At 35.3% G+C, this 27,861-nt stretch overlaps 1 protein-coding gene across 5 annotated transcripts in view; it reads right to left on the reverse strand.

Moving 5' to 3' along the window:
* The window catches only part of C2cd3 (C2 domain containing 3 centriole elongation regulator), a 137,787-nt gene that overhangs the window by 93,943 nt on the left and 15,983 nt on the right, over nucleotides 1–27,861 (reverse strand). For 3 of the 5 annotated variants that reach the window (XR_011708572.1, XM_071616479.1, XM_027942494.2), the window contains exons 4-8: nucleotides 22,026–22,249; nucleotides 21,071–21,318; nucleotides 13,908–14,040; nucleotides 13,164–13,280; nucleotides 2,259–2,406 (exon numbers count right to left, since the gene is read on the reverse strand). Coding sequence is in view for 4 of the 5 variants with exons in the window: in XM_071616479.1 (XP_071472580.1) it covers nucleotides 2,259–2,406; nucleotides 13,164–13,280; nucleotides 13,908–14,040; nucleotides 21,071–21,318; nucleotides 22,026–22,249 (870 nt within the window). In the remaining variant the exon portion in view is untranslated. The remainder of the gene's footprint in view (nucleotides 1–2,258; nucleotides 2,407–13,163; nucleotides 13,281–13,907; nucleotides 14,041–21,070; nucleotides 21,319–22,025; nucleotides 22,250–27,861) is intronic. The other 2 variants (XM_071616480.1, XM_071616481.1) reach the window with 2 other exon arrangements.

Here is a 27,861-nt window from a genome sequence, read left to right on the forward strand (position 1 = left end):
AGACAGTATGGTCTAGCAGAAAAAAAAAAAAAAAAAAAAGTGTGGTCTAGCTTTGTGCCAGACAGACTAGGATAAATTCTTAATGACTAGTACTTAACCTCTCAAAGCTTATGATACGTAAAATAAAGAGAATACCATCTCACGGGGCTAATAAAAGAATTAATTAAACAATAGATTTAAAATATTTGGTATAGTTCTCAATAAATGATAGATAATATGTAAAGACCTGACACAGAAAATGGGTAATAAATAATAAATGTGTAAAAAATAACTCTTTTCCTCTTTGGCTCATAGGTAACATAGCATCAATAATGATTGGTAACCGAGGAGGTCATGAAATCTTAACAATTCATAATGCCTTTCAACTGCATCTCCTCCTTCCCATTTCCACTGCTGCCACTGCCACTCTCATTCTGGCTCTCTCTCACACCTCAATGGCTTCCTGTCTGCTTCTGTTCATTTCTCCCTCAGTGTGCTCCCTCCATGGTTGCTACATTAAGATTCCTAAAACCCTATTTGGCCATGTCATTTCTTCCTTGCTTGACATTCAAAGGCTTTCACATTGGCTACAGTGTGCTAACCTGCCTTATCAACTTTTTTTCTACACATATTCCTTTCTTTCTCTCTTTCTCCTTTATTTTTTCCCCCAGGGTGTTGGGGATCAAACTCAGGGCCTCATGTATGCTAGGCAGATATTCTACTACGGATTTATGTTCCTCAACCCCTCTATACGAATTCTCATCTAGTTAAGTTGGATCCTCTGAAGTAAATAAGTATGTGTTTTCTTTTTTTTTTTTAATATTTATTTTTTAGTTCTCGGTGGACACAACATCTTTATTTTATTTTTATGTGGTGCTGAGGATTGAACCCAGCGCCCTGTGCATGCCAGGCGAGTGCGCTACCGTTTAAGCCATATCCCCAGCCCAAGTATGTGTTTTCTACTTAGGCCATTCTTTCAAGTCTCAATTAAAACCCTTTAGGCCTGACAATCTCATGTAAAAGTTCTTCCTACCTCTTTTGAATCCTGGGAGCCCTCAGTATCTTACAACTGAGTTAGTACCCCTTACCTTGTATTTCAGTTATCTTTTTCTGATCTTGAAAAAAGGAAAGTCAGGCTTCCTATGTTTGGATGTGGTTTGAGTGTGTGCCTTAAGGTTCATGTATTGGAAGCTTGTACTTTCAGTATGGAAAATGGAGGTAGAATTGTTGGGAGGTAGAAACTTTTACGTGAGGCCTCATGAGAGGTCCTTAGATTAGGGGCAAGCCTGCAGAAGATATTGTGGGATACCTGTCTCTTGATTTTCTGTTTGGTAATGTGATCTTTTCTTCTCATATATGCTCCCTTCACTGCCATCTGCTATGAGATGATGTAGCCAAGAAGGGCCCTCACCAGAACCTACACTGTGCTGTGTCTACTTTTAGTCTCTAAAACTATAAATTAAAAAAACCCTTTTCTTTATAAATTTAGCCTAATTCAGGTATTTTGTTGTAGTAACAAAAATTTACTAATATAAAGACTATGACAATAATCTTGACACATGATTACTTGTGGAACAGGACTAGACTTACTATGTATAGACTCCTGAAGATGCTACATCAGTGAATAGAATATACAATATGCTAGATGTAAGAAAGAGCTATGAAAAAACAAATCTGCCTGAAAGGAGAGTGACCTGTCTTATGGGCAAAAGGAGGTATTTTTCAATACCTGTGAGTAGAAGTATTTCTAGAATATTTTAAATAGATACCAGGTCAAGGGTGATCTGAGAGTATACCTATGTTTAGTTCTTCCTCAGAAGTGCTCTAAGGAAGTCATATAATATATTATTAAGACCACAGGCTTTGGATTCAGGCTAATTTGAAATCTAAATTTTGGTTCTAATATTTATTATGTGTTCTTGTCAAAATACTCAATCTTTTTTTTTTTTTAAACTTTAAATTTTTTTTTTTTTTTAGTTGTTGATAGTCCTTTATTTATTTTACGTGGTGCCTCACACATGTCAGGCAAGTGCCCTACCGCTGAGCCTGAGCCCCAGCCCCAGCCCCAGCCCCAGCCCCAAATACTCAATCTTATTAGGCCTGTCTCCTGATCTATAAAATGAAGATACTATTTTTCTCTTCATATTGTCATTATGATTAAATAAGGTAACATATGATTTAAAAGGTAAGGCTTTCTGTTTGGCACATGGTATCATGTCTGCAGCTACTAAAAATACTTGTTTTCTTCTATTCCTAAAGCTTTGGGTTCAATGACTTACAGGTGCTGTGTAAAATAAGTTCTCCAGGAGACTCTGGTCATACTGTGGGTCGTTTAGCTCACTGCTGCAGTACACATCACTCCCAGGGGAAGGGGAATCTGGAGGGGAGCCTAACCCATTCCAGAAATGACCTCGGGATAATTCAGCACTGCAGAGAAAAGAAAAACAAAGCAGAAGGACTTTAACACAAGTTTCAGCTGTTCTTTCATTAGTAAGATTTGAAAGTTCTAAACATGGAAAAAGATAGGTTAAACTCACATGAAACAGAAGACTATTAGAAAATATTTTCCAATTATATTCACCCCCACCCACCCCCGGGATGACAACTAGTATCCAAAATCCACTAATGACATTGATTGTGATCTCACTCAGCATTTCTTGGTCATCTATTATGTGTTAGGTCTTGGATGATATAGGGAGGGGTAAGCTAACACAATCTGTACTCTTGTGGAGTTTTTGGTCTAGTAGGAAAAAAAAAGGTAACTATAATTTAATAAGTTAAGTGTTTATACCTTCTTCCATTAAGTAATTATGTGCATTTAGGATTCATTATGGCATGATTAGTTTTATGGGGATATAAAAATGAGTAAAATTTTCTACTTGCAAGAAGTTGGTAAACTAATAGGAAGATAAGCACATAAATAACTATAAATTCAAAAATTTTAAGGAATAATTTCTGTTTTTTAAAATTCATACCATTCTGGTACTGTTTTAGAGAATTTTTACTTTCTATCTTTTCCTTCAGGTCCTTGTATAAATCTCATATTTTCCCTCAAAATGTAAGCTCCTTAAAGGCAAAGTATATGCTATTTGTATTGTTTTTCTCTTATACTAACTAGCACTTAATGAACATCTGTTAATGAACTTAATGACTTCTTAATTAACACCTATTGTTAATAATAAAAGCAATAATATTTATTAAATACTATGTGCCTCGGGCCTGGGGTTGTGGCTCAGAAGTAGAGTGCTTGCCTCCCATGTGTGAGGCACTGGGTTTGATCCTTAGCACCACATAAAAATAAATAAAAACAAAATAAAGATATTGTGTCCATCTACAACTAAAAAGTTAAAAAAATACTATGTGCAGGCATTGAGCTATGCATTTTGCTATTTCTTTCTACTTTCTTCCCTTTCAAGCTAGCTGCTTTATTTTTTAATTTCTCAAGAAAATAGTACATAATCACTACCTTCAAATGAGATGATGCTTTTACATTACTTTGAATGAGCAGTTGCAGCAAATTCTCCCTTTCTTACCTTTCCCTAATCTACAGCAGGGTTTCTCAACCTTACTACTGACATACTGGGTCAGATAATTGTCATTGGGCTGTCCTGTGCATTTTGGGTCCCTGGCCTCTACTCACTAGATACCAGAAGTATTCCTCCCCAAATGCCTCCAAACATTCTCAAAAGTCATGTGGGTTAGGGATGTGGACAATCATCCCCAAGTTGTGGACCATTAATAAATTGCAATCTCTCTCTCAAAAAGAACAACTTCCTGCTGGGTGAGGTGGCATACACCTGTAATCCCAGCGTCTTGGGAGGCTGAGGCAGGAGGATCACAAGTTCAAAACCAGCCTCAGCCTTAGCAAGGCCCTAAGTAACTCAGTGAAACCCTGTTTCTTAATAAAGTATTAAAAGGGCTGAGGATGTAGCTCAGTGGTTAAGTGCCCTGGGTTCAATCCCTGGAACAACAACAACAACAACAAAAAAGAACAACTTCATAACTGCCAAAATCCAGTTAAGAGTATCCCAATCTACAGGCTTCTCTGAAGCTTCTGAGCACTAATGCTTTGAGAAATTCTACTTCTTATACTCTACAATAAACTTTCTTACTTGTCACTTACGTTCTCTCTCTATTCCAGCAGCTTGCTTTCTGCCCCCACTTTGCATACCCCTAAAGTTAGAGATCTCCACTGTTTATAGTATATAGTCCTCCACATTTTACTTCTTTTCTTACAGTGTAAGATTTCTTTGAACTTAACTCATTGTCTAGGACATATTGGATTTTGCCTATGTTGCCTGGCCATAAGACAAGCCCACTTTTAGCACTATCTCTTCTTTTTCTTCCTCCCCTGCTTTTTTTGTTTGTTTTGTTTTTGGTGGTGCTGGATTGAAACCAGGGCCTGCAGCATGCTAGCCAAGTGCTCTGACACTGAACTACATCCTCAGCCCTTCTTTTTCTTCTTACATATAATTTTTAATCAAATATATATACTTATTTTGAAAGTTAAGAAGACAACAGGCTGATAATTAAAAACAGTAGTTGCCTAAATTCCTAAAGACAATTGCTTTCAACTCCCTGAGATGCTCCTGGTATTTATCAACATATTTCTATACTATTTTCAGGGTTAACATATCAGAACCAAGTGTAGGATAATTAACTTACTTCCTTTCTTATACAATTTTATTGTATAAGAAAGTTGTCTTATACAACTCCTGGTTTTCCTTGGTATTAATAAGTGTCTTAATTTTCATTTGCAGAGTTTTATATGTACCTATTACTATTTTATTACTCAACTCCCCCCCAGACTTGGCCAATATATATTTTATTCTTCCTTGTCCCCCAGGCCTCAGAAACATCTCCTCTGAAGCTCTGTCCTGTACAGATTGCTTGCTCTGTAAATATGACATACATCCTAAACCTCCTTTTATCTCTCTTCTGTGTTGTATTCCCTCCTTCTTGGACTCCATGTCTTCCTTTTCCTTCTTAAGCCCTCTCTTCGGTAGAAGATATCCCTCTAAGGTTTCCTGAAGAATACTGATAGGTAAACTTTTGAGATTCTCAATATATGAAGGTATTTTTTTCTCCACTATCTCACTTGATTGATAGTTTGATTAGTAATGGAAGTTTATATTGCAAATAATTTTTAAATATTTGTTTTTAGTTGTAGTTGGACATAATATCTTTATTTTATTTATTTTTATGTGGTGCTGAGGATTGAACCCAGCACCTCGCATGTGCCAGGCAAGCACTCTACCGCTGAGCCCCAGCCCCAGCCCCACAAATAATTTTTAATTCAAAATTATGAAGACATTTCTCTACTATCTTCCAGGGAACTGTGGATAGTCCTGATGTCATTCCAATTCCAACAAATAGGTGATTTTTTATTTTCTTTAATACTGTCTCTTTATACTCAGTATTTCAAAATTTCATGATTATACATCTTGATGTGGCTTTTTAAATTTATTGTGTTGGATTCTAAGTTGTTTTTCTCCTAAACAGCTTTATAATATATGATTCATATACCATATTATTCACCCACAAAGCAATTTTATAGCTAATACATTCACAAATATAAGCAGCCATCACTCCAGTCAATTTTAAACATTTTCATCACCTCAAAACAAAACTCCATAACCTTTACTTTCATTACCCTATCCACCATTACATTCAACCTTAAGGAACCACTGATAATAATTACACTATCTTTATAAATTTGCCTATTTTGGACATTTCAAATAAATGAAGTCATAAAATATATAATCACTTGGCACTGATTTTTTTCAATTTATGTGTTTTTAAAGTTCATCCATACTGTCATATGTATCAACACTTTGTTTTTTTTTATTGCCAAATAATATTCCACTAATGGATATTTCATGTTTTAAAAGTCCATTTTCCAGGTGGTAGACATCTGGCTCCATTTTTTGAATATTATGAATAATGCTGCTAGATTCATTCATATACATGTTTTTGTTTGGATATATGCTTTCATTTTCCTTGGGTATATGCCTAGGAGTTGATCATATGGTAAGTCTATGTGTTACAGTTTGAGGAACTGATAAACGATTTTCCAAAGTACCATTTACTTTACATTTGTACCTTTTACATTATCATAAGCAGTATACTAGGATTCTAGATTCTCTACATTCCCATCAATACTTATTATCCAGACTTTTTAAATCTAGTGGGTGTGAAGTGGTATCTCATTGTTTTGATTTGCATTTCCCTGACAAATAATGGTGTTGTGCATCTTTTCATGTATAAATTTACCACTTAAATATCTTGCTTGGAGAAATGTTCAATCAGATCCACTGTCCATATTTTAAAGAATTATTTGTCTCTTCAGTCATATGAATTCTTATAAATTCTGAGTTATATAAGTCCCTTATCAGATATAAGATCTGCAATTTTTTCCTATTCTCTTGTCTTTCCTCTTTAATAGTCAGTGGAAGCACAAAAATTTTTAATTTTGAGATGTTCAATTTGTTTATTGTATTGCTTGTGCTTTTTTTTAAAAATTTAAGATTTATTTTATATTATACCAATTTATCTGCTGCCAAATCACAGGACTTCTTTTTTTGAAACTCAATATATCTTTTACAAAAATTTTAAATGCATCTTGCCAGTAGTAAATTTTTGAGCATACATCTCAATAAATGTCTTAATTAACTTATAAGTTACACATGTAAATATGATATGCATATACCACCATACTAACAGGATCACATTATAAAATACACACAAAAACAAAATTCTAGAAGAATGAGATACACTCCTCATGATTCAGGGGCTGGGGCTGGGGATTGAACCAGGGGGTGCTTTACCACTGAGCCATACCCCTAGCTCTTTTTTAAAAATTTTATTTATTATTAATTTATTATTATTTATTATAATTATTGTTTATTATTAATTAATTTATCTCAATTAGGTATACATGACAGCAGAATGTATTTTGATTCATTTTACAATTACAGCACAACTTTTCATTTCTCTATTGTTTGTGCTTTTGGTGCCATATCTAAGATGCTTATCCTAATCCAAGGTCATTAAGGTTTACCGTCTATTTTTTATGTTAGCCCTTCCATTTAGCTGTTTGATTCATTTTGAGTTAATTTTTGTAGATGGTGAGGTAAAGATCCAACTTCACTTTATCTAGGTATCCCAGCATCATTCGTTGTGAAGACAATTCTTCTATCACTGAGTGATCTTAACAGCCTTATTGACTATCAGCTGACTAAAGATAGACCCTTGGGTATTCTAAACTATCAATTCTATTTCATTGATTTATCTGTCTATCCTTATGCTAGTACTACACTGACTTGATTGCTATTGCTTAGGTAAGTTTTAAAATTGAGAAGTGTGACTCCCATTTCAAGAATGTTTTGGCTATTCTGGGTCCTTTACAATTTCACATGAATTTTAAAAGCAGCCTGTCAATTTTAACAAAGGAATCAACTGGAATTCTGACAGGGATTGTGCTGAATCATGAACATGTAATGTTTTTCTATTTACTTAGACCTTTTGAAATTTCTTTCAACAGTGTTTTATAGTTTTTAGAGTTTATGTTTTACACATCTTTTGTTGGATTTATTCCTAAGTATTTTATTCTTTTTGATGTCATTATAAATGAAATTGTTTTCTAAATTTATTTTCAGATTGCTCATTGCAAGCATGAATATATAATAGATTTCTGCATACTGATCTTGAATCCTACAATCTTGCTGAACTTAGTGCTAATTTTTATTAGATTCTTAATCATTTTTATTGAATTCTTTATAATTTTCAATGTACTAGATCATTTCATCTTTACAGAGATATTTTTCTTCATCCTTTCCTATTTAGGTTCCTTTTATTTATTTTTCCTAATTGAAACAGCTAGAAGCTATTGCACAATGTTTAATAGAACTGCTGAGAGCAAATATCCTTGCTTTTTCCTAATCTTAGGAAGAACACATCTAGTCTTTTAACATTAAGCATAATGTTAACTCTGTGTTTTCTGTAGATGTTGAGGATTTTCTCTTCTAATCCAAGCTTATTGAGCATTTTGTCATGCAAGATCATTAGATTTTTGTCAAATGCTTCTCTCCATCTTTTGAGATGATCCTGTGGCTTTTGTTTTTTATTCTATTTATATTGTATATCACATAAATTGGTTTTCAGAAATTAAACTGACCTTACATTCTAAGTAAATTCCACTGGGTCATGGTATAAAATTTTAGTTACTTGGCTTGGTTTGAGAATATTTTGTGGGGAATTGTTGTCTCCATATACATATTGATCTGTAGTTTTCTTGTGATGCCTCTGTCTAGATTTGGTAAAGAGTAATGTTGGCTTCATAAAATAGAAGGAAAGACTTCCCTACTATTCCAATTTTTAGAAGAATTTGTGAAATATTAGTATTAACTCTTCTTTAACTGTTTGGTAGAATTCATCAATAAAAACTGGGCCTGGGCTTTTCTTTGTAGGTAGTTTTTTGAATTACTAATTCAATCCCTACTTGTTACAGGTCTATTTCTTCTTGAGTAAGTTTTAGTAATCTGTGTCTTTCTAGCAATCTGTCCATTTTTATCTAAATTATTTGTCTTTAAAAAGGTTTTAAGTGTTTTAATTAGTGAATTATAGTTATACATAATATTGGGATTCATTTTGACATAATCATGCATGCATGGAATATAATTTATTCCACTTCAATCTCCAGTACTTCCTCTTTCTCTCCTCTCCTTCTTCCCATTGCCCATCTTCTATTCTACTGGTCTTCCTTCTATTTATTTATAGTTATTTTTTAAAAAATTAGTGCTTTAGGGGCTGGGATTGTGGCTCAGCCATAGAGTGCTCACCTAGCAGGTGTAAGGCCCTGGGATTGATCCTCAGCACCATATAAAAATAAATAAATAAATAAATAAATAAATGTATTGTATCCAACTACAACTAAAATATAAATATTTTAAAATAAAAAAGTAAAAAAATTTAGTACTTTATAGACATAGAGAAAGGTGAAATTCATCATGCTAAGTGTAATAAGCCAGATTCATAAAGTCAAGGTTTCAATGTTTTCTTTCAAATGTGAAAGCTAGACCAAAATAAGGGGGAAAAAGGAAGGGATCCCATAAAAATAGAAGGGAGATCACTGAAGCAGAAGTAGAGGAAAGGATAGAGAGGGAGTGGGGAAGGAGGAGGGAGAGGAAAAGGAATGCATGGTGGAATGAAATTGACCAAATTATATTATGTAAATTATCTTTTATTGTCATCCAAATGTTCACAGAATTCATTCATAACGTTTTATTTCTATAAAATTGGTATTAACGTTCCCTGTTTAATTTCGAATTCTAGTGATTTGCATATCCTCTTTTTAAAAAAATATTTATTTTTTAGTTGTAGTTGGACACAATACCTTTATTTTACTTATTTATTTTTATGTGGTGCTGAGGATCAAACCCAGGCCTCATGTTCAAGGCAAGCGCTCTGCTACTAAACTACAGTCTCAGCCTCCTTTCTCTTGCTTATATCCTACTCCTCCCTCAGAAGATACCTACTGATTGGCGCTATGGGGAGAGGGAGTTCTAAGTCCTTGGCTGCCCCAATAAGGAGGGAAGTTTCTATGTGTCTGAGTTAGAAGAGATGGGGTAGGGGGTCTTGGCTCAAGTATCAGCACAGAAGCTGATATGCTCCAGTTCAGGAGAATCTTTTCATTTCCTCTTTTCTGAAACTAATTATTTGGTTGTTGAACTTCTTGAATATATCCTCAATTTTGTCTTTTCTTTCCTACTTTCCAACTCTGCCTTAAGGGGAAAATAGAATTTTCCCTCACTTACCTCTTCCATATGTTCTGTTAAAAGTTAGAGGCATTCCTTGAATGCCTATAAATCTTAGCTATCTGGTCATATTAAAGTCAGGTCCTCAAATGCTGACTTAAAGTCCTATTTCTAGCTTGAGAATCGGAGGAAACTTGTTGACTGGTGGGTTTCATTATAAAATAATTAATTGGGCAGAGCCAGATCATTTTAGAGGGTAACCTCCATGGTTGGTGTCTTTCTTCTTGAGCTGGAGTTTCCATGCATAATCTCATCTCCTGTCTGGGAGGTAGTGACTGTCAGTGTGCTAGGAATCAAGGAGCAAAGGGAGTTTGGGAATGGAGGAATATTCATCGTTCTCATATGTAGAATTTAAACTTTCCCTCAGTATGGTGCTCACCCTCACCTTCAATTGCATTTGACATCCTTGAATCCAGAGATCTGATAGTACTACCTCTACAAAGAATAAACTCTAGTCTTTGACTGGGCAGGAAAATGTCAGTCTGTTGGTTCTGTCACTCCTAGAGGGACAGTTATTATAATAATAATAATACTCAATATTTATTGAGAGGTTACTCTATGCCAGCAGTATTCTAACAAGTTTATAGGAATTAAATCATTGAATTTGCTCACAAAATATCACTAAAGTAGATTATATTATGATATCTATTTAACGGATAAAGAAACTACAGTAAAATGTGGTTATAACTTTGGATGATTTTAACACTAGTGAGTGACAGAACTCGGATAAAATATAGGCAGTCTGGCTCAAGGTACAGCTTCCTCTATTTTGCTGGGTCAGTTATCATTGTCCATCTGTTTTCTAACTTTTAAAATTTTATTGACATCTTTCATCTGTTGTCATTTCCCCTTTTGGTTCTTGTGATTTTTATGCCTTTTCTATTACTTTATCATCATTTTACTGAGGTTTTAAAAGGAGTGGGCACCAATTAATAGTCAAGTGAACTGAATAGACACTTCTCAAAAGAAATACAAATGACCAACAAATACATGGAAAAAAAATGTTCATTATCATTAGCAATTAGGAAAATGCAAACCAAAACTACATTGAGATTTATTCTCACACCAGTCAGAATGATAATTATCAAGAATACAAATAACAGTAAAAGCTGAAGAGGATCTGAATAAAAAGGAACACTGTTACACTGTGAGATTGTAAATTAGGACAACCACTACAGAAATCACAATGGAGGTTGCTCAACAGATTAGGCATGGAACTGCCATATGACCCAGTTATATTACTGCTTGCTATTTGTCCTAAAGAATTAAAGTCATCATACTATAGTGATACATGCATACTCATGTAGCACAATTCACAATAGCCAAACCATGGAACTAGCCTAGGTGTCCATCGATAAATGAATGAATAAAGAAAATGTGATATACATACAAAATGGAGTTTTAAACAGCCATAGAGAAAAATAAAATTATGTCATTTGCAGGAAAATGGATGAATCTAGAGACTATTATGTTAAATGAAATAAGCCAAATTCAGAAGGTCAAGGGTCATATGTTTTCTCTCATATGTGGAAACCAGAGAGGAAAAAGAAAAGAAGGGGCAAGGGATCTCATGAAAACACAGAGAGATCAAAAGAGGAAAGAAACCAGGGGATAGGAGATGGGGAGAGAGGCGGGGAAGTGCTAGGGAGTGATATTGGCCAATAATTATACTGTAATATTGTGTGTACATACAAATACGTCACAACAAATTCCAGCATTATGTACAACTATAATGCATCAATAAAAATGTAAAAGAAAAAATATTTTATAAAGTAAAATTATAAAAAACTAAAATAAATAAATAAGGAGTGGGCAGGAAAGCATGTCCTTCATTCTTACTTTCATTCTCCTATTCTTTCCTTGGGTACCCAATCCTGCTACTCTCAAGATTTCAATTACTGCAGTGTAGATGACACCCAATTTTTATCTTTAGGCCAATCCTCTCTCCTAAGCTTCACTCTACATATTCAAGCACCTACTAAACATTGCACTTGAATGTTGTATAGACAACTTAAGTTTCACAGATTTACAAGCTTAAACTTGAATTTATTACCTTCAAATCCTTACCTTACATTGAGGATTTCAATTTCAATCATTATAATCCATGGAGTTCCTAACCCAAAAACCTAGGGGTCATTTTTCAGTTTTCATTCTCTAACTAATTAACTAATTAGTTATAAGATCCTGTCATACCAACCTTTAATTTTTTATGTTTACAACTCTATCAGGGAGGAAAAACTATTCCCACATACTTTTCCATTTAGCCTGTAGAGTTGATTTTCCATACTGTTGCTAAACTAATCTTTCCACTCTTCTGTCTAACCAATTTGTAACATGAAATCCAAACCCTTTAACATAATATTCAAAGTCCTTCAAAATCTGGCTTCCACTTCCTTTTCCATTAAACCCCTACTCATTCTACCTATACCATTAGCACATTAAAATGTTTATGTAGTCTTTCTCTTTTCTTTAAGAAGTCTAAACCTTAACCCAATTAAATGGAGTTTCTGAAGAACATGTTCTCTTGCACCTTATTTATTTAATTAATTAAAATTAATTAATTAATGTAAATTATTTTCTGTTATTGGGGATTGAGCCCGGGGTACTCTACTACTGAGCTATATCCCCATACTCCCCTCTTTTTTTTTTTTTTTTAAATGTTTCATTTTGAGATGGGGTTTCTTTAAGTTGCCTAGGCTGGCCTTGAACTCATGATCCTCCTGCTTCAGCCTCCCAAATTGCTGGGATTACAGGCAAATGCCATGAAGGCTGGCCTCTCACACTTTTATAACTTAACACATACTGCTTTTAACCACCTTGCCAAGACAGTAATGGGGATAGTATTTTACTCAAGAAACAATAAATAGATGAAGGCACATGTTAGTGGTAATATTAACAATAATAGCTATTAGGAATCAAATTAATATGTGTCAAGCACAGTGTTAGCTCATTTACATACACCATTTCCAATCCTCATAATTTTGCAAGGTTAGGAACAATTCTAAATTTATTGGTGCCTCTGAAGGTGAGATATCTGCTTAAGGACACAATGTTAATAAGCAACAAACCTCAAATTTTAATTTAAATCTGACTAAAATTCATGCTGCTTTCACACATCATGTTAATATTGGCGTTGGTAAGAGCTGGGAAATAAGAATGGAAAGGTGGATTGAGAACCATTCCTTAAATGAAGCCAAGAACAAAAAGCTAAAAATTGAATTTTTATTTCATAGGCATTGAGTAGTAGGTTGAGAAACAGAAACCGACTGGTTAGTTAAGGAAGCAAAGCTTTAGAAGGATGAATTTAACAATATATTTAGTGAATTGTAGGAAGAACTTGAAAGGAACGAAGCTGGTTAAAGCACTTACCTGCCTAATAGCAACTGTATAGCTCTGGTATCAACTTTTGTGTCATGTTTCCAAAATGTATCCTCAGTTGAAGGAAGGACATGATCTTCAACTTGATTCTTAGACAACACTCTGATTCTGAAGTGTGGAAAAATACTTTCTCACTAAATGGCTAACAGATGGGAAAAATCTGAATCATAATTAATTGAGCAAAAAAAGAATATTATGGAGCTGGTCTGATTCATAAAATTTATTACTTTAGACTTAAATGGCTTACATATATCTAAAACTTTACACTCTGTGAGATCTTTCCTACATCAGAACCCCATTTCATTTCTGAAAAATAGGAAGAAAATATCCCCATTTTATATACAAGCATTCCAGTTCAGAAAGAGCAGCAAAATTACTTATTTATACATTTATTAAGTATCAGTGCCAGTACTAGCATCTTAACTCCTATTTAGACTTCTTTATCACCTCATAAAAAATTATTTCCAAGATTGTCCAGGTCATAATTTAACAAGAAATACAGGTTGGGGGCTGGAGTTGTAGCTCAGTGGTAGAGTACTTGCCTAGCACATATGAGGCACTGGGTTCAATCCTCAGCACCACATAAAAATAAATAAAATAAAGGTATTGTGTCCATTTACAACTAAAACATTATATATATATAAAAACACACATATTTATTTGTAAAAAAAGAAACACAGTTAACAACTATTAAGAAAAATGAACTGCTGGGTTTTTGTCTATTCTGTAACTTACTGGGTTGATGGTCTAAGAGAATCTTCCTTTATTGGAGGATGAATTTTGTCCAACAACATGCTAGTATCTGGGCTTGATTTCATTGCAGAAATCACCATGGCATTGCGTAGTTTGTTACCTTGTTCTAACAGAACTGAAAGCAGAAAAAACAGAAAATGAAAACTCTGAAATCCAGCAGAAATATTTGCAACATTCAGTGTATTTCCTTCTATTTTCAGACTTACAACAAGGTTCTGTAATGGCTTACTTGTCCACCCTTCCCACTAGGCAAGAAAATTCCTTGAGGATATTCACTTAACAATAGTTGTTCACTGAGCTTTTATTTTTCTGTACTGTTTTAGATCTTGACATTGCATCAATAAAGTCTCTTCCGGAGAGAATAGCCTTCTTGTGGGAGTCATTAAATCCCCAGGCATTCAGCCAGGTATGGTGGTGCACACCTGTAATCCCAGTGGCTCTGGAGGCTGAGGCAGGAAGATCTCAAGTTCAAAGCCAGCCTCAGCAAAAGTAAGGTGCTAAGCAACTCAGGGAGACCCTGTCTCTAAGTAAAATACAAAATAGGGCTGGGATGTGGTTCAGTGATCGAGTGCTCCTAAATTAATCCCTGTTACCTCCCTGCCCACCTCCCCCAAAAGATATATAAGTCCCCAGGCATTCAGTTCTTCCAACTGGTATTTGTACATAATAAGTGTTCTACTTTATTCTTAGTTATTATTGTTAATCTCTTTCTGTGCCTAATTTATAAATTAAATTTTATCAAATACATGTATGTATAGGAAAAAAATAGTATATATATAGGGCCCAGTAATACAGTTTCAGGCACCTATTGGGGGCCTTGCCTTACAACAAGAATTTCACTTTCAATCATTATAATAAAAGGCAATTACTGTATAACCAGAATGACTCCCCATTCTGTGCTTTTATCCACTTTACTCTATCTATATGATCCCACTGTAGTTCTTTGGCTTCCCTTTAAAAACTGAGGACCAATGGTATTATTCCATGGAACATGGGAAGTATATAGAATTCTATATTTGCTTAGAAGGTAAATGAGACAAAAAACCAAAGTGTCTACTTTCTAGTCTAGAGTTTTATAACTTATGAAAATGTGGTGGTTAGTCCAAGAAAAACAACCACAACCCTCAAAATGTGCCAAAGAGATCCATAAACATCTAACATTCATTACTATAATAAACAGATCAAAATAGTTTTAAAACTTGAAAAAAGACCCCCAAACTTAAATATCATATCTTCAATGCATGATGTGAGAATAAAAGCAAACTAAACCAAATAAAGCTCATCCATTGTGGTAAACAGAATTCAATGTCTCAGCCCTTTGTGTACGCATAGCTTTTCCTAGTGATTCACACACTCATCTAGGAATTATTTCAAAGGGATTCTGAAGATATAATTAAGGCTCCAAATCTGTCAACTTTTAAGATAATCTGATTATCTTGGTAGGCTGGACCTATGATACATATGACCTATCTATGCATATATATGTCTGTATATATATATGCATAGATATAATTTAAATGGAAGACTTTAGTAGTTATAAACAGAATATACAATATGCCATTTTTGCAAAAGAATGGCATATTGTATATTTCTTTTGCAAAAATGGCATATTGTATATTCTGTTTTATAACTACTTCTGACATATAGAATTATGAGATAACAAATGGGTATTGTTTGAAGTGTCAAGTTTGTGGTTGTTTTGCAGCCATAGAAAATTAATATACCCATTAATATTACAAATCAAGAATACTGATTATTTGCCAGGCATGGTGGCACATGCCTGTAATTCCAGTGGCTTGGGAGGCTGAGGCAGGAGAATTGTGAGTTCAAAGCCAGCCTCGGTAACTTAGCAGGGCCCTAAGCACTTTTGTGAGACCCTGTCTCAAAAAATACAAAAAGGGCTTGGGGATGTGGGATATGGCTCAGTGGTTAAGCGCTCCTGGGTTCAATCCCTGGTACCAAAAATAGTTAATGATTATTAATATTTTGATGTGTCTTGTAGTTTTTATCTATGCATATGTGTGTCTGTATATCCATTTCTTTTGCAAAAATGGCATATTATAGATTGTGTTTTATAACTACTTTTCCACTTAACATACTAACTTTTTCTCAGTAAGTAATGGCTACACAGTATTATATTAAGAATTCATTTTATTTATTTTTTTATTAAAAGAAAGAAAATCTCTTTGGGATTCAGCTAGAAAACGTCTGCATCCCAAAGAGATTTGGCTTGTTTATTCTCTGAGAGAGGGTGAAGAAAACATGGTCTACCAAAATTGAAAATCTGGTTAGATATAAAAGTCTTCCATTTAAAGAACCTTAGTATGCAATAGGATGCTTTTCCTTTTAGTTTAGTTGATACTGGCTTTATTTGATATGGTTTAAAGTTCTTTAATAAGGTGGATAAATAAAGAGGTTAATGACAAGCAATGTTTGATTTTTAAGGCCATGTTACAATAACCTTTTCTTCTGATACTTAAAATGTTCCTAAGGAGGTAACAGCCTTGGTACTTTATTATGTATCCATATCTGTTATGATTTGGATATAAGGTGTCCCCCAAAAGCTTCTGTTAATGCAGTAATAGTCAGTGGTAACATGACAAGAACTGTAACCTAATCCTAGTTTGAATGGACTGATTAGATGGTAACTGTAGGTAGGTGGAGAATGGCTGAAGAAGGTGGGCCACTGGGGGGCATGCCATGGAAGGATGCATCTTCCTTATGGTTCTTTCTCCTTTTCCTGGATCTCTCCTTCCTTTAAAGACATTTTTGTTTTCTTTTGGTACTGTGGATTGAATCTAAGGGTGCTTTATCACTGAGCTACATCCCCAACCTTTTTATTTTTATTTTGAGACAAGGTCTCACTAAGTCGCTTAGGGCCTTGCTAAGTTGCTGAGGCTGACCTTAAACTTGTGATCCTCCTGCCTCAGTCTCCTCAGTTGCTGGGATTACAGGTGTGAGCCACTGTACCTGGCTGATCTCTGCTTCCTTGTTGCAATGAGAGAGCAGTTTTCCTTCATCAAAACTCTTCCCCCATGATGTGCTGCCTCACCCTAGGTTCAGAGCCCTAAAGGACTTGGCTATCTATGGAATGAGATCTCTGAAACTGTGAGTTCCAAATAAACTTTTTCCTGTAAATTGTTCTTGCCAGGTGTTTTAGTTACAGTGATGAAAAAGCTAGCTAACACAATATCTTTATTATCAGTTCCTTAAGTCAAAATATCTCCTCTGTGCTCTCAGAATCCCTGGTATTTAACTTTATCAAAGAATTTATCATGAAGTAATGTTAACTGTTGTTTTTACCTAATTTATAATTCTGGGTTGGTTTTTTCTGGTCTTTGTACTCATGGTATCTGGTACAGTGTCTGGCATATATCAGGCATTTGATAAAATGTTTTAATGAATACTTCCATTGCTGTATCTATTTATACATAATTGTGATTTGCTTTTAAATCTATCTCCTTTACTAAAATAAATTCCTTAAGGGCAGGGGCTAAAACATTTATCATTATAACCCTAAAATTAAGAACAAGACTGACACAAGACAGACACATGAAAAATAATGAATTGAGCTTATTTTTCATCTCTGATAAATAAAAACTCCGTTGGGAATGATAATATTGAAGAACAATTTATTGAGTCCTTTGAATCTGAATGGGAATTGGTACCTAAGATACTTTCCAAAGCAGGTTTTAAGTGGAATAAACATTAAGGAAGATAAATGAGAGAAATCTATGCACAAGTCATTAGCCTCCAAGTGGTTTCACTGTTGAAACAGCCATTTTTTGGAAAAGATTTTTTGATGTCATAAATCTTTTATGACATACCTTAGACTTAGAATATTTTATATTGACTTTTCAGCGAGAAGCTGGTATCTCACAGTATAAAGACTGTCATGGAATCTTCCTGCACCTTAATTTAATAACCACTTTGTGCACACACTAATATAGCACTCTGGCATGTTCAGGACAAATATTTCCCTTACTTATTTCCTACATGCCATGGGTACAGCCCTGGCTAAACAAGGTATGTAAACAAAATGTGTAGTTGGTATTTCAGAAATACAAGCTAGCTGCCTGAATCATTCCGCATCACTTCCCACTTTCTGGTATATTAGTACAATAAAGACCAGAAAAATCATTGGGCTTAGCTATTTATTGTGTCCCTCCTGGGACCTCAGCCCTAGTCCTATGGCAGTAGCCCAGTTAATCTTAGTTCTCTAGAATCCTGTGTTTGGAATAGACTTTTAAAGATTCCATCCAAATGTCTACTTGAAATTTAATCCAATATGCAAGAGGATCATCACATCTCCAGCCCATGCCTGACTATTTACAGTGGTGTAGAATTTATAACCTTTTGAAGTGGTCCTCTCACATTTTTGCATATGTCAGATTATTAACTCAGAGTCAGCTACCATCTGTTTTGTTCCATCTTTAAACCCACTGATCCTAGAAGATTATAGAAGAGGTTGCACATTGGCAGGCCAGGAGTTGTGCCTGGCATATTTTGTTTGGCTTGAACAATTGGCTAGTATAGTCTTTTTTTAAAAAATATTTTCGTAGTTGTCAATGAACCCTTTATTTAATTTATTTATATGAGGTGCTGAGAATCAAGCCCAGTGCCTCACACGTGCTAGGCAAGCACTCTACCACTGAGCCACAACCCCAGCCAAAAATCAGTATAATCTTGATTAAAATAATAATAATAATAATAAATACAGTCATGCCTAGGTAAACAATGAACTTACCAGGGCAGGGTGAAGCAGGGGGCTTTGCCTTAGGACCTAAGACAAACTGAGGAGCAACTGCCCCTTTTGACAAGGCAGAAGTTTTCTAACTCTTAGCCTATGTCTTCATTTTAAAATGGGGATATAATCCCTACCGCACAGTGGTTTTTCTAAGATTCTGGGTATAAAGCACTTTGAATAGTACCTAGCACATAATTAGTGCTCAATAAATGGTAGCTGTTTTCTCCAGGCTAAATAGCTCTTGTTGGTTCTTTCTCCTTATCAGCCTAGTTACTCTCCTTAGAAGGAATTTTTATGTGTTTGTGTGTGTGTGTGTGTGTGTGTTTGTGTGGTGCTGGGGTTCAAACGCAGTGCCTCACACATGCTAGTTAAGTGCTCTACCAATGAGTTACACCTCCAGCCTCCATCATCTTTAGATCTGTAATGCTACCTACTTAATGAGGCCTTCCTTTAATGCTGGGTGCTAAATAATCCCAGTGACTCAGGAAGCTGAGGCAGAAATTGGAGGCCAGGTTGGGCAATTTAGCAAGACTCTGTGAGAAACAAACACACAAAAAGGCAGGGGATATAGTTCAGTGCTTGAGCACCCCTGGGTTCAACCCCCTGTACCAAAAATAATAAATGATTTACCAAACCTACATAAAACAAATAAGTCTTTCTTTCACCTTCCTTGCTTCATTTCCCCCCATTTGCCATTATCACCATCTGATACTACGTATTTATTTATCTAGTTTATAATTTGCCTTCCCATTCAGGATATAAGATCCATAAGAAAGGAATATATGTCTTTTTAGAAACGAAATTAAACTGCTGTATTCCTGACACACAGAAGAATGACAAACATTTGGTAGATGCTGAACAAATAACCACTTAACTTTTTCCAAGTCTGGTATCCTAGTCTATACAAAATATTCCAAGTGTAACTCAACAAGCACTGAGAATACTGCGTCAATTTTCTTTCTTGTTAATGGAATCTTTGTGTTAAAGACTAAAATAAATGGACTATAATCTTGGAATATATTTTTTTAAAATAGACATTTCAGTTGAAAAACTATGAACAGAATGTTTTCTTCATTAAAAAAAAATACCAGGCTTGATACACAGCTCTGTGGTACAGTGTAAGGCCCTGGGTTCAATACTCAGCAACACAAAAAACAAGAACAAAAACAAACAAAAATCAAACCAGATGTCCTTACTAATATGAATTATGTACCTTAGTAGTTATTTAAAAGACTTTCCTATGAATGCTATAGATATTCTATTTTGGAAATTTTACTTGTGGGGATGGAAACAAATTCTTGTCATACTAACAATGTCACAGTAATAATATGGTATAATAAAAGCCAGTTAGTTGCTTTCATTGTACCACTCCCTAACCTGTGGTACTTAATTCTATTCCCATTTGCTTCCCACCCCACCCCCTCCAGTCTAAGCCCTTATATGGGTAAACCTGTCTCCTTTCTACTTCTATTTAGCGACACAGAAGTTAATTCCCAGGCTTAAGATTAGCAATTATGCTATGCACTGAATATTCTCATTAAGACTACCAGTTTTCAGAATGTGAAATGAATTTGGTACTATCCTCTCTGTACAACAGTAAAAGTAAATGGTGCTGATAATACAAAAAACATATATGTCTTGAATTATTTGGGGAAAAGTAAGAACTAATATTTTTCTCTGACAAAAACTACCCTCATATCCAATTTCTTTTAAATAGTTCCTTCCCCAGTCTGCAATTATAAGAAACTAATTTAGAAGTTCCTTGGTAGACATGGATGGAATTGGAGGTCATTAGGTTGAGTGAAATTAAAAGTAACAGAAAGACAAATAATGTATCTTCTCATTTATATGTGGAAGCTTAAAAGTTGATCTCAAAGTAGTAGAGAACAGAAGAGTGGTTATCAAAGCCTGGGAAGGGTGTTGGGGGAGGGACAAAGAGGAGATGATTAACAGATACAAGGATACAGTTAGATAGGAAGAATAACTTCTAATTTTTACAGTAATAATAAGATAACTATGGTTGATAATAATTAATTGAATATTTCAAAATAGCTAGTAGAAACAGGTTTGAATGTTCCTAACAAAGAAAGATAAATATCCAAGGTAACAGATATGCCAATTACCCTGACCTGATCATTATACATAATATATCATGCACTGAAATGTCCCAAAGTAAACCATAAATACGTACAATTGTTATGTGTCAATTAAAAATAAAAATGAAAAAAAAAAAAGTTACTTGTAGGGCTATCGTTAAATGGTGAGAAATTCTAGACCACAGCAAGTCTTTTATTTAACTAGTTCAAACACAAGTCTTGGTTCTCCTTTATAGGTATGCTAATAAGCAGAGCAATCCCAATAAATATAGTTTAGTTTCTGTTCACAAATATATACACACCTGAAAGAAGGTCCTTGGTAGGGGGGTTGTTTGAAGAAAGAATGCAGGAGTCACTATGACTCTTGGCAACTGATCTAATTTGAGGCTGAAATTCAGAACTGTTGTGAAGAGACATCTGCTTCCGTGGTGCTTTGCCTTTTATAGTTACAGACTCTAAACTCTGTCCTGAATTAAGATGGTGCTGTAGTCCAAAGAAAGAATCCTTTATTGTATCAGAGTTCTCTACAAAGTACAAGTGGTCCTTTCCCCTATTTAAAAAAAAAGGACATTGTCATCAGTATCTAATCCATTGTGGTAGCATGCCACTTTGTCAGAGTCAGTAAGAGGATCAGTGATGGCAATATAGCTTGGACTTTTGAAAGAGGTGACTTTCTTGCAATGTGACTTTGTAATACTGTTTCACATCTCTTAAATAACAGATGCTTTACCTAAAGCTGTGGGATTGAATCTTTAGTAAAACAATGAAATAAAGAATTTAGCACAAAAAGATGGGGGAACGGTGAGCACAGAGCCTGATATAAAGCAAATGCTTCATAAACAATTGAGAGAAAGATCTACTTCTCTTATTCTATTCTGTTCCACAAAATAATTCCTTTCCCTCTTTTCCCTCATGGACATCTACATATTATTTGGTCCTATTTATTTGTACGTTGGCTTCTCCACTAGATTGTGAATAGTCCCTAAAAACAGGAATTGTGAGGTTTTTTGGTTTTGTTGCTGGGCATGCTAATTATGTATTCTACCACTGAGCTACAATCCCAGCCTCGGGGACTGTGTCTTATTAATTTCTAGGCTCCTGATACTGAACCAGGACCACAGTGGGAACTTAAAAATTATATGCTGAATGAATCATGGTATTTCTGTCTTCAGTTTTTCACTTAACCACAAATGAAAGAAAGAAATCACAAGTACAATGGGAGTTAGCTGACATACTGGTATTAACTCTAGTAATTACCTTGGTGTGGTTGATCTACTACTGTTGGCTCCTAATTCTTTTCCATCATTTTTGAGGGTAGGTACCCCATGGGACCTTGATGGAATCAGAAACTGGGTTTGGCTGGATTCAGTATTCTCTCTGGATCCCTGCTTAGGTAAAAGCACATTTTCTGCCATGTCAGTGATAGGAAGAGGATTGTAGCTTTTGTAAGTTTCTGATAGAGGCTCCAAGGCAAGTGAAACCTGAAAAAAACATGTAATATATCAGAAATTTTCTTTAGCATCCACTAATTTTGACTCCCCTACTGCATATAAATTATGTTCCCCATTCCTTACAAGATTAAGTCTAATTTCCTGCCTACTTTAGATGCCTCATCTCTCACCATGCTCCCCTCTATTTCATCCCTTTGGCCTGGTCAGACCAATTACTTAGAGTTCTCTAAATGTGCCCTACATTTTATTGCTTTATATCTTTGTATATAAAATTTATCTTAACATTAATTCTTTATGTCCAGTAGAGATGTTATGTTCATTGCCTTCTTCATGTTTCTGCTTATTTGGTATCTACTCTGTTTCTACTTATTTGGTATCTACCCATCAAATACAACCAGCAAGTACTGAATACTATAGCTCAGGAACTCACCCAGAGAAGCTTTGGATAATATAACCCTATCAGGAAAGTATGCTATTCTAATTTGAAGACTAAAAGAAAAAAAAAGAAAAGCAGAGGCTTGGAGAAGATATTTGTATCTTTTATTTATCATCCTAATTAGATTATAAATTCCTTAAAGGCATGAATTTCCTTCTTCAATTTTTTAACATGGTTTTTCCTATTTTTTAAATATTTTTTTGTTTTAGTTGTAATGGACACAATACATTTATTTATTTATTTATTTGGTACCAGGGATTGAACTCGGGGGCACTCGACCACTGAGCCACATCCCTAGTCCTGTTTTTGTATTTTATTAGAGACAGGGTCTCATTGAGTTGCTTAGTGCCTCACTAAATTGCTGAGGCTGGTTTTGAACTTTCAATCCTCCTGTCTCAGCCTCTTAAGCCAATGGGATTATAGGCATGCACCACCATGCCTGGCTTATTTATTTATTTTTATGTGGTGCTGAGGATCAAACTCAGTGCCTTGCATGTGCAAGGCAAGTATTCTGCCACTGAGCTACAACCCCAGCCCCTTCAATTTTTTATTATTTATTATTTTTTAGTTGTAGCTGGACACAATACCTTTATTTCACTTATTTATTTTTATGTGGTGCTGGTGATTGAACCCAGGGTCTCGCACGTGCGAGGCGAGCGCTCTACCGCTGAGCCACAACCCCAGCCCCCTTCTTCAATTTTTGATTGACTAATTAATAGTACCACACTCTTGGTACTCAAACCTAGTACACTAATGAGAAGGCATGGCACCTTCCGCATTCTTCTCATTAGTTGCTGGGGAAAAATAAGCCCCTAGTTCTATGATGGAGAAGAGAGACAGTGAGAAGGGAGAAACACTAAAATTGAAAAAGAAGTTTCTATTTGATGTGGTGGCATGTGACTATAGTCCCAGATGCTCAGTAGGTAGAAGTGGAAAGATTGCATGAACCCAGGAATTTGGGGCCAGTCTGAGTAACACAGTGAGAAAAAGAAAAAAAATAAATTTACTTAGTTTTTCATTCCTTTAAGTTCACTATTAAAAGGGTTTTCAATCCTCAGAAAAACCCAAAGAAGAAAGCTTATTAGAGGATTAAAAAAAAAAAGTCTAAAGTAAAACTCTGCAGGTGAAATTGAGGAATATATTCCAAAAGAAAGAATAGCAATATTGTAAGTTCAAGGTCAGAAAGCAGAAGGAATTGTGTAAGCAGCCCAGGAGAATCAAATAATGATGAATTATTGAACACAAAAATGAAAAATTGTAGTTATAATAAGTTTTAAGCTATCTCTGGGAAGGTCAATGGAATATTCTGTGTAGGGAAATTGCCAAGACATAAACCCAATAAAATATGCCTAGATTCTGATGAAGAGAATTCTGTTCATGAACCAGGCAATATACAATCCTTCAAATCTATTCATCATCAGATTTTCCTACAAAGACAAATGATAGGAATGTAGTGGGATGAATAATCTGAGCAATGGTTATTGTAATAGCATCACCTAAAATCCTGGCTGCCCAAATGCAAAAGTCAGGAAGTGTTCCCTTACCATTCATCACTTGCAAAGACTACCACTGCATTCCAGAAACAAAGGAGACACTGGGGATACAGTCTAAGTCCTGGCCTTAATAATAAACTGCTGACTGGCTACTGAGTTTTGTTTGTGCCTTAAGCATATCTGAATCATTAGCAAAACAACTCATGGGCCTATTCTACCATTGGTGAAAAGGCGAAAGAAATTCCAGGCATTGTCTACATCCATCTTACTAATCAAAATTTAAGGGCTGGCCTAACTCAGTTATACAAATATTGGTTGATACCAGCTCTGTGCAAGGCTCTGAGCTACCTGTCTGAGGCAAAGAGATGACTAAAACATGGATCCTAACCCAAGGAATCATATTATTTTGTAAGGGAACTTTAAGGTATTTAATATAAAATGGTGAGCACTAAGATAAGGATATGTATAGATGCTATAGGAATACTAAGAAGAGGTTTGAGCTTGGGAAAAGGTGAGGAAAGAGTACCAGAGATGGTTTCCAGGAGTGTAATACAAACATCTGAGTTAAGAATCTCAAACATGAGTAAGTTAAATAAAGCTGAGGGAATTTGAAGTAAAACCTTATAGGTAGAAGGAAGAGCATTTGTCTAAATTTGGAGACAGAAAACAGAATATTGTTCAATCAATTCCTATCCTTTGGATCTCTACTCTTAATCCTCTCTTTCCATAATGTACCAAATATAATCCTGCACGCATGTCCTCTATCTTCATTTCAGTTCACCTCAGTCGTCTCCCTGCCAATCATGGCTCACCCTTATGCTTACTCCTCTGCCAACTCCAATATTGAGCCCTGCAGCTTTTCTTTTTTACTTTTCTTTTTCTTTCTTCTTTCTTTGGGTGCTGGGGATTAAACAAAGGGCCTCTGTTATGGTTTGGATGTGAGGTGTCCCCCCAAAGCTCCTGTGAAGGAATATTCAGAGGTAAAATGATTGGATTATGAGAGCTGTCTCCTAATCAAGTCTATCATAGTTTGAAAGGTCTGACTGTAGGCAGGAGAGGCGTGGCTGGTGAGGTGGATCACTGGGGGATATATTCTGGAAGGATGCATCTTCCCTGTGGTCCCTCTTTCCTACTTTTCTGATTTGCCATGAGCTGAGCAGCTTTCCTTTCTGGGCCCTTCACTATGATGCGCTCCTTTACCTTGGGCCCAGAGCAATGGAGCTCATCATCTATGTATTGAACCTCTGAAAGTATGAGTCCAATAAACTTTTCCTCCTCTAAATTGTTCTTACAGGGTATTTTGGTCATAGTGACACAGAAGCTAACTAAAACAGCCTCACACATGCTAAGCACATGTTCTACCACCATAGCCAGATTTTCTATGTTATAAAACTATTTCATCCCTTTAATTGGACATATCTTTCTTAAAAGGCCCTCAGTTCTCTAAAGTCTTCTCCAATGGAAACTTCCACTTTCCAGGATAAGAAACATTGACTTACTTTTTTCTGATGCTATCTACACACCAGCACTCCTCTTCTGTTAAATATATCATTCCTCTTCTGAAGCCTACACCCATCCACATATACTATAAATATACCATATACTTCCTCCATCCCCAACAGAGCAACCTTAAGATGCTTACCATCCTTCTAGCAACAAGGTTCTTTTTAGCACTAAGTTGCCTACAATTATCTATTACATCTAAAACATCTAACAATATCAGAAATAGCAGTAAATCAGTATGTCTAATTTTCAGATTTATGCTGGTCAAGGTAGCATTTTAAAAAAATTAAATCACTTAACAATGCTTTGAAGAATTGCATTTCACATAAAAATATGAATTTCTGACTTCTCTTGAAAAATCAAAAGATCTAGCAATGCTAGGCCTCCATTCCCACGTGGCAAAAATTAGTTACAGCTGACTAATTGCTTTTGTCAGGATATGTATTCCAGCTGCAAATTCCTAACACGTCCCAAAGGGAGGCAGAATAATAACTGCTAGGGTTATAGTTCCATCTGGGGCCCTGTTTTGAAATTTTTTTATTTTAGTAAAATCAACATTTTCATAAATGTAGTTTCACAAGTGTTTTTTTTTTTTTTTTGTGGGGGGCGACAAGTACCAGATATTGAACTCAGAGACACTCAACCACTGAGCAACATCCCCAGCCCTATTTTGTATTTTATTTAGAGAAAGGGTTACAATGAGTTGCTTAGCAACTCGCCATTGCTGAGTGTCATCTTCCTGCCTCAGCCTCTGGAGCTGAGCAGCTGGGGATTACAGGAGTGAGCCACCATGCCCAGCCACATTCACAAGTTTTTAACACAAGAATAGATACACATAACCAGTTCCATAATCAAGATACTTAACACTTTTATCACCCCAAATAATTCCCTTGTGCTATCTTTTTTTTTATAGCTACACCTTCTCCTCACCTCTAACCACTAGCAACCAGAGATGATAGTTTTGTCTTTTCAAGAATGCCATACCAATGGAACCATGCAGTGTATACTTGTTTAGGTGGGCTTCTTTCACTCAACGTGTTTCTGGGATTCTTCCATATGGTGTGGATACCCACAGTTAACGTGGCTTGTCACATTAACTTATTTTTCAAAAACTGAAACAGACTCGTGTTTTTGAGATAACCCTCTTTTGGTCACGGGATTATTCTCAATTTCCTATTTTCTTGGGGATTTTTAGGTCTAGGTACATGAGGGAAAATTGTTTTGAAGTTTTATTGTACTGTCCTTCTCTAGTTTTGGAATTATAGTGGTGCAGGCCTCAGAATAAGTTGTTTTCTATTTTTTGGAAGAGACTTACGTATAAGTGGTTCTATGTCCTCTTTAAAGGTTTGGAAGAATTTGCTTGTAAAGTGATCAGGGCACAAACATTTCTTTTTGGAAGGTTTTAATCTACAAATTCAATTTTTAAAAATAGTTACAGATCTATTCAGGTTATCTATTTCATCTTGAGTGAGTTTTGGTAGTGGATGGTTTTCAAAGAAATCAGCTTGTTTCACTTAAGCTGTCAAATTTGTATGAACACAGTTGTTTGTAGTATTTCTTTAATGTCTATGGATTCTGTCTTTCTTATAGTAGAATGAAAAAGAACATGGAATATTTTGTGTCTATGAAAAAGAGAATAAGAGACATGAAATTCAAAAGAAGTAGGAGAAGGCATATTTCTTTGTGGAAGAGAATATTCCCAAATGGTTTAATACACAACACAAAATGTGACTGTGTCAAAAGATACATTATGAAACAAATTCTAGGAAGAACTATGATTAGAATGTGGTAAAGATACATGATGAAAACTAAATAAATAGAAGAGTACTGAAATTTAAGGCTTTTTAAAATGCAAATATAGGGGCTGGGGATGTGGCTCAAGTGGTAGTGCGCTCGCCTGGCATGCATGCAGCCCAGGGTTCAATCCTCAGCACCACATACAAAGAAAGATGTTGTGTCTGCCAAAAACTGAAAAATAAATATTAAAAATTCTCTCTCTCTCTCTCTCTTTAAAAACAAATGCAAATATAATATGTACTCCTGTGAAATGCAGTTATATAGTAAGAAAATAAAGTCTCTTTATAAAATAATGCCTACTGCAAGGCATGGCTGTGCACACCTGTAATTTCAACAGCTCAGGAGGCTGAGAAAGAAGGATCACAATTTGAGGCCAGCCTCAGCAGTGTAGTGAGTGCCTAAGTAACTTGGCA

Source organism: Marmota flaviventris, chromosome 9 (genome assembly GCF_047511675.1).
Source record: "Marmota flaviventris isolate mMarFla1 chromosome 9, mMarFla1.hap1, whole genome shotgun sequence".
NCBI classification, from domain to species: Eukaryota; Metazoa; Chordata; class Mammalia; order Rodentia; family Sciuridae; genus Marmota; species Marmota flaviventris.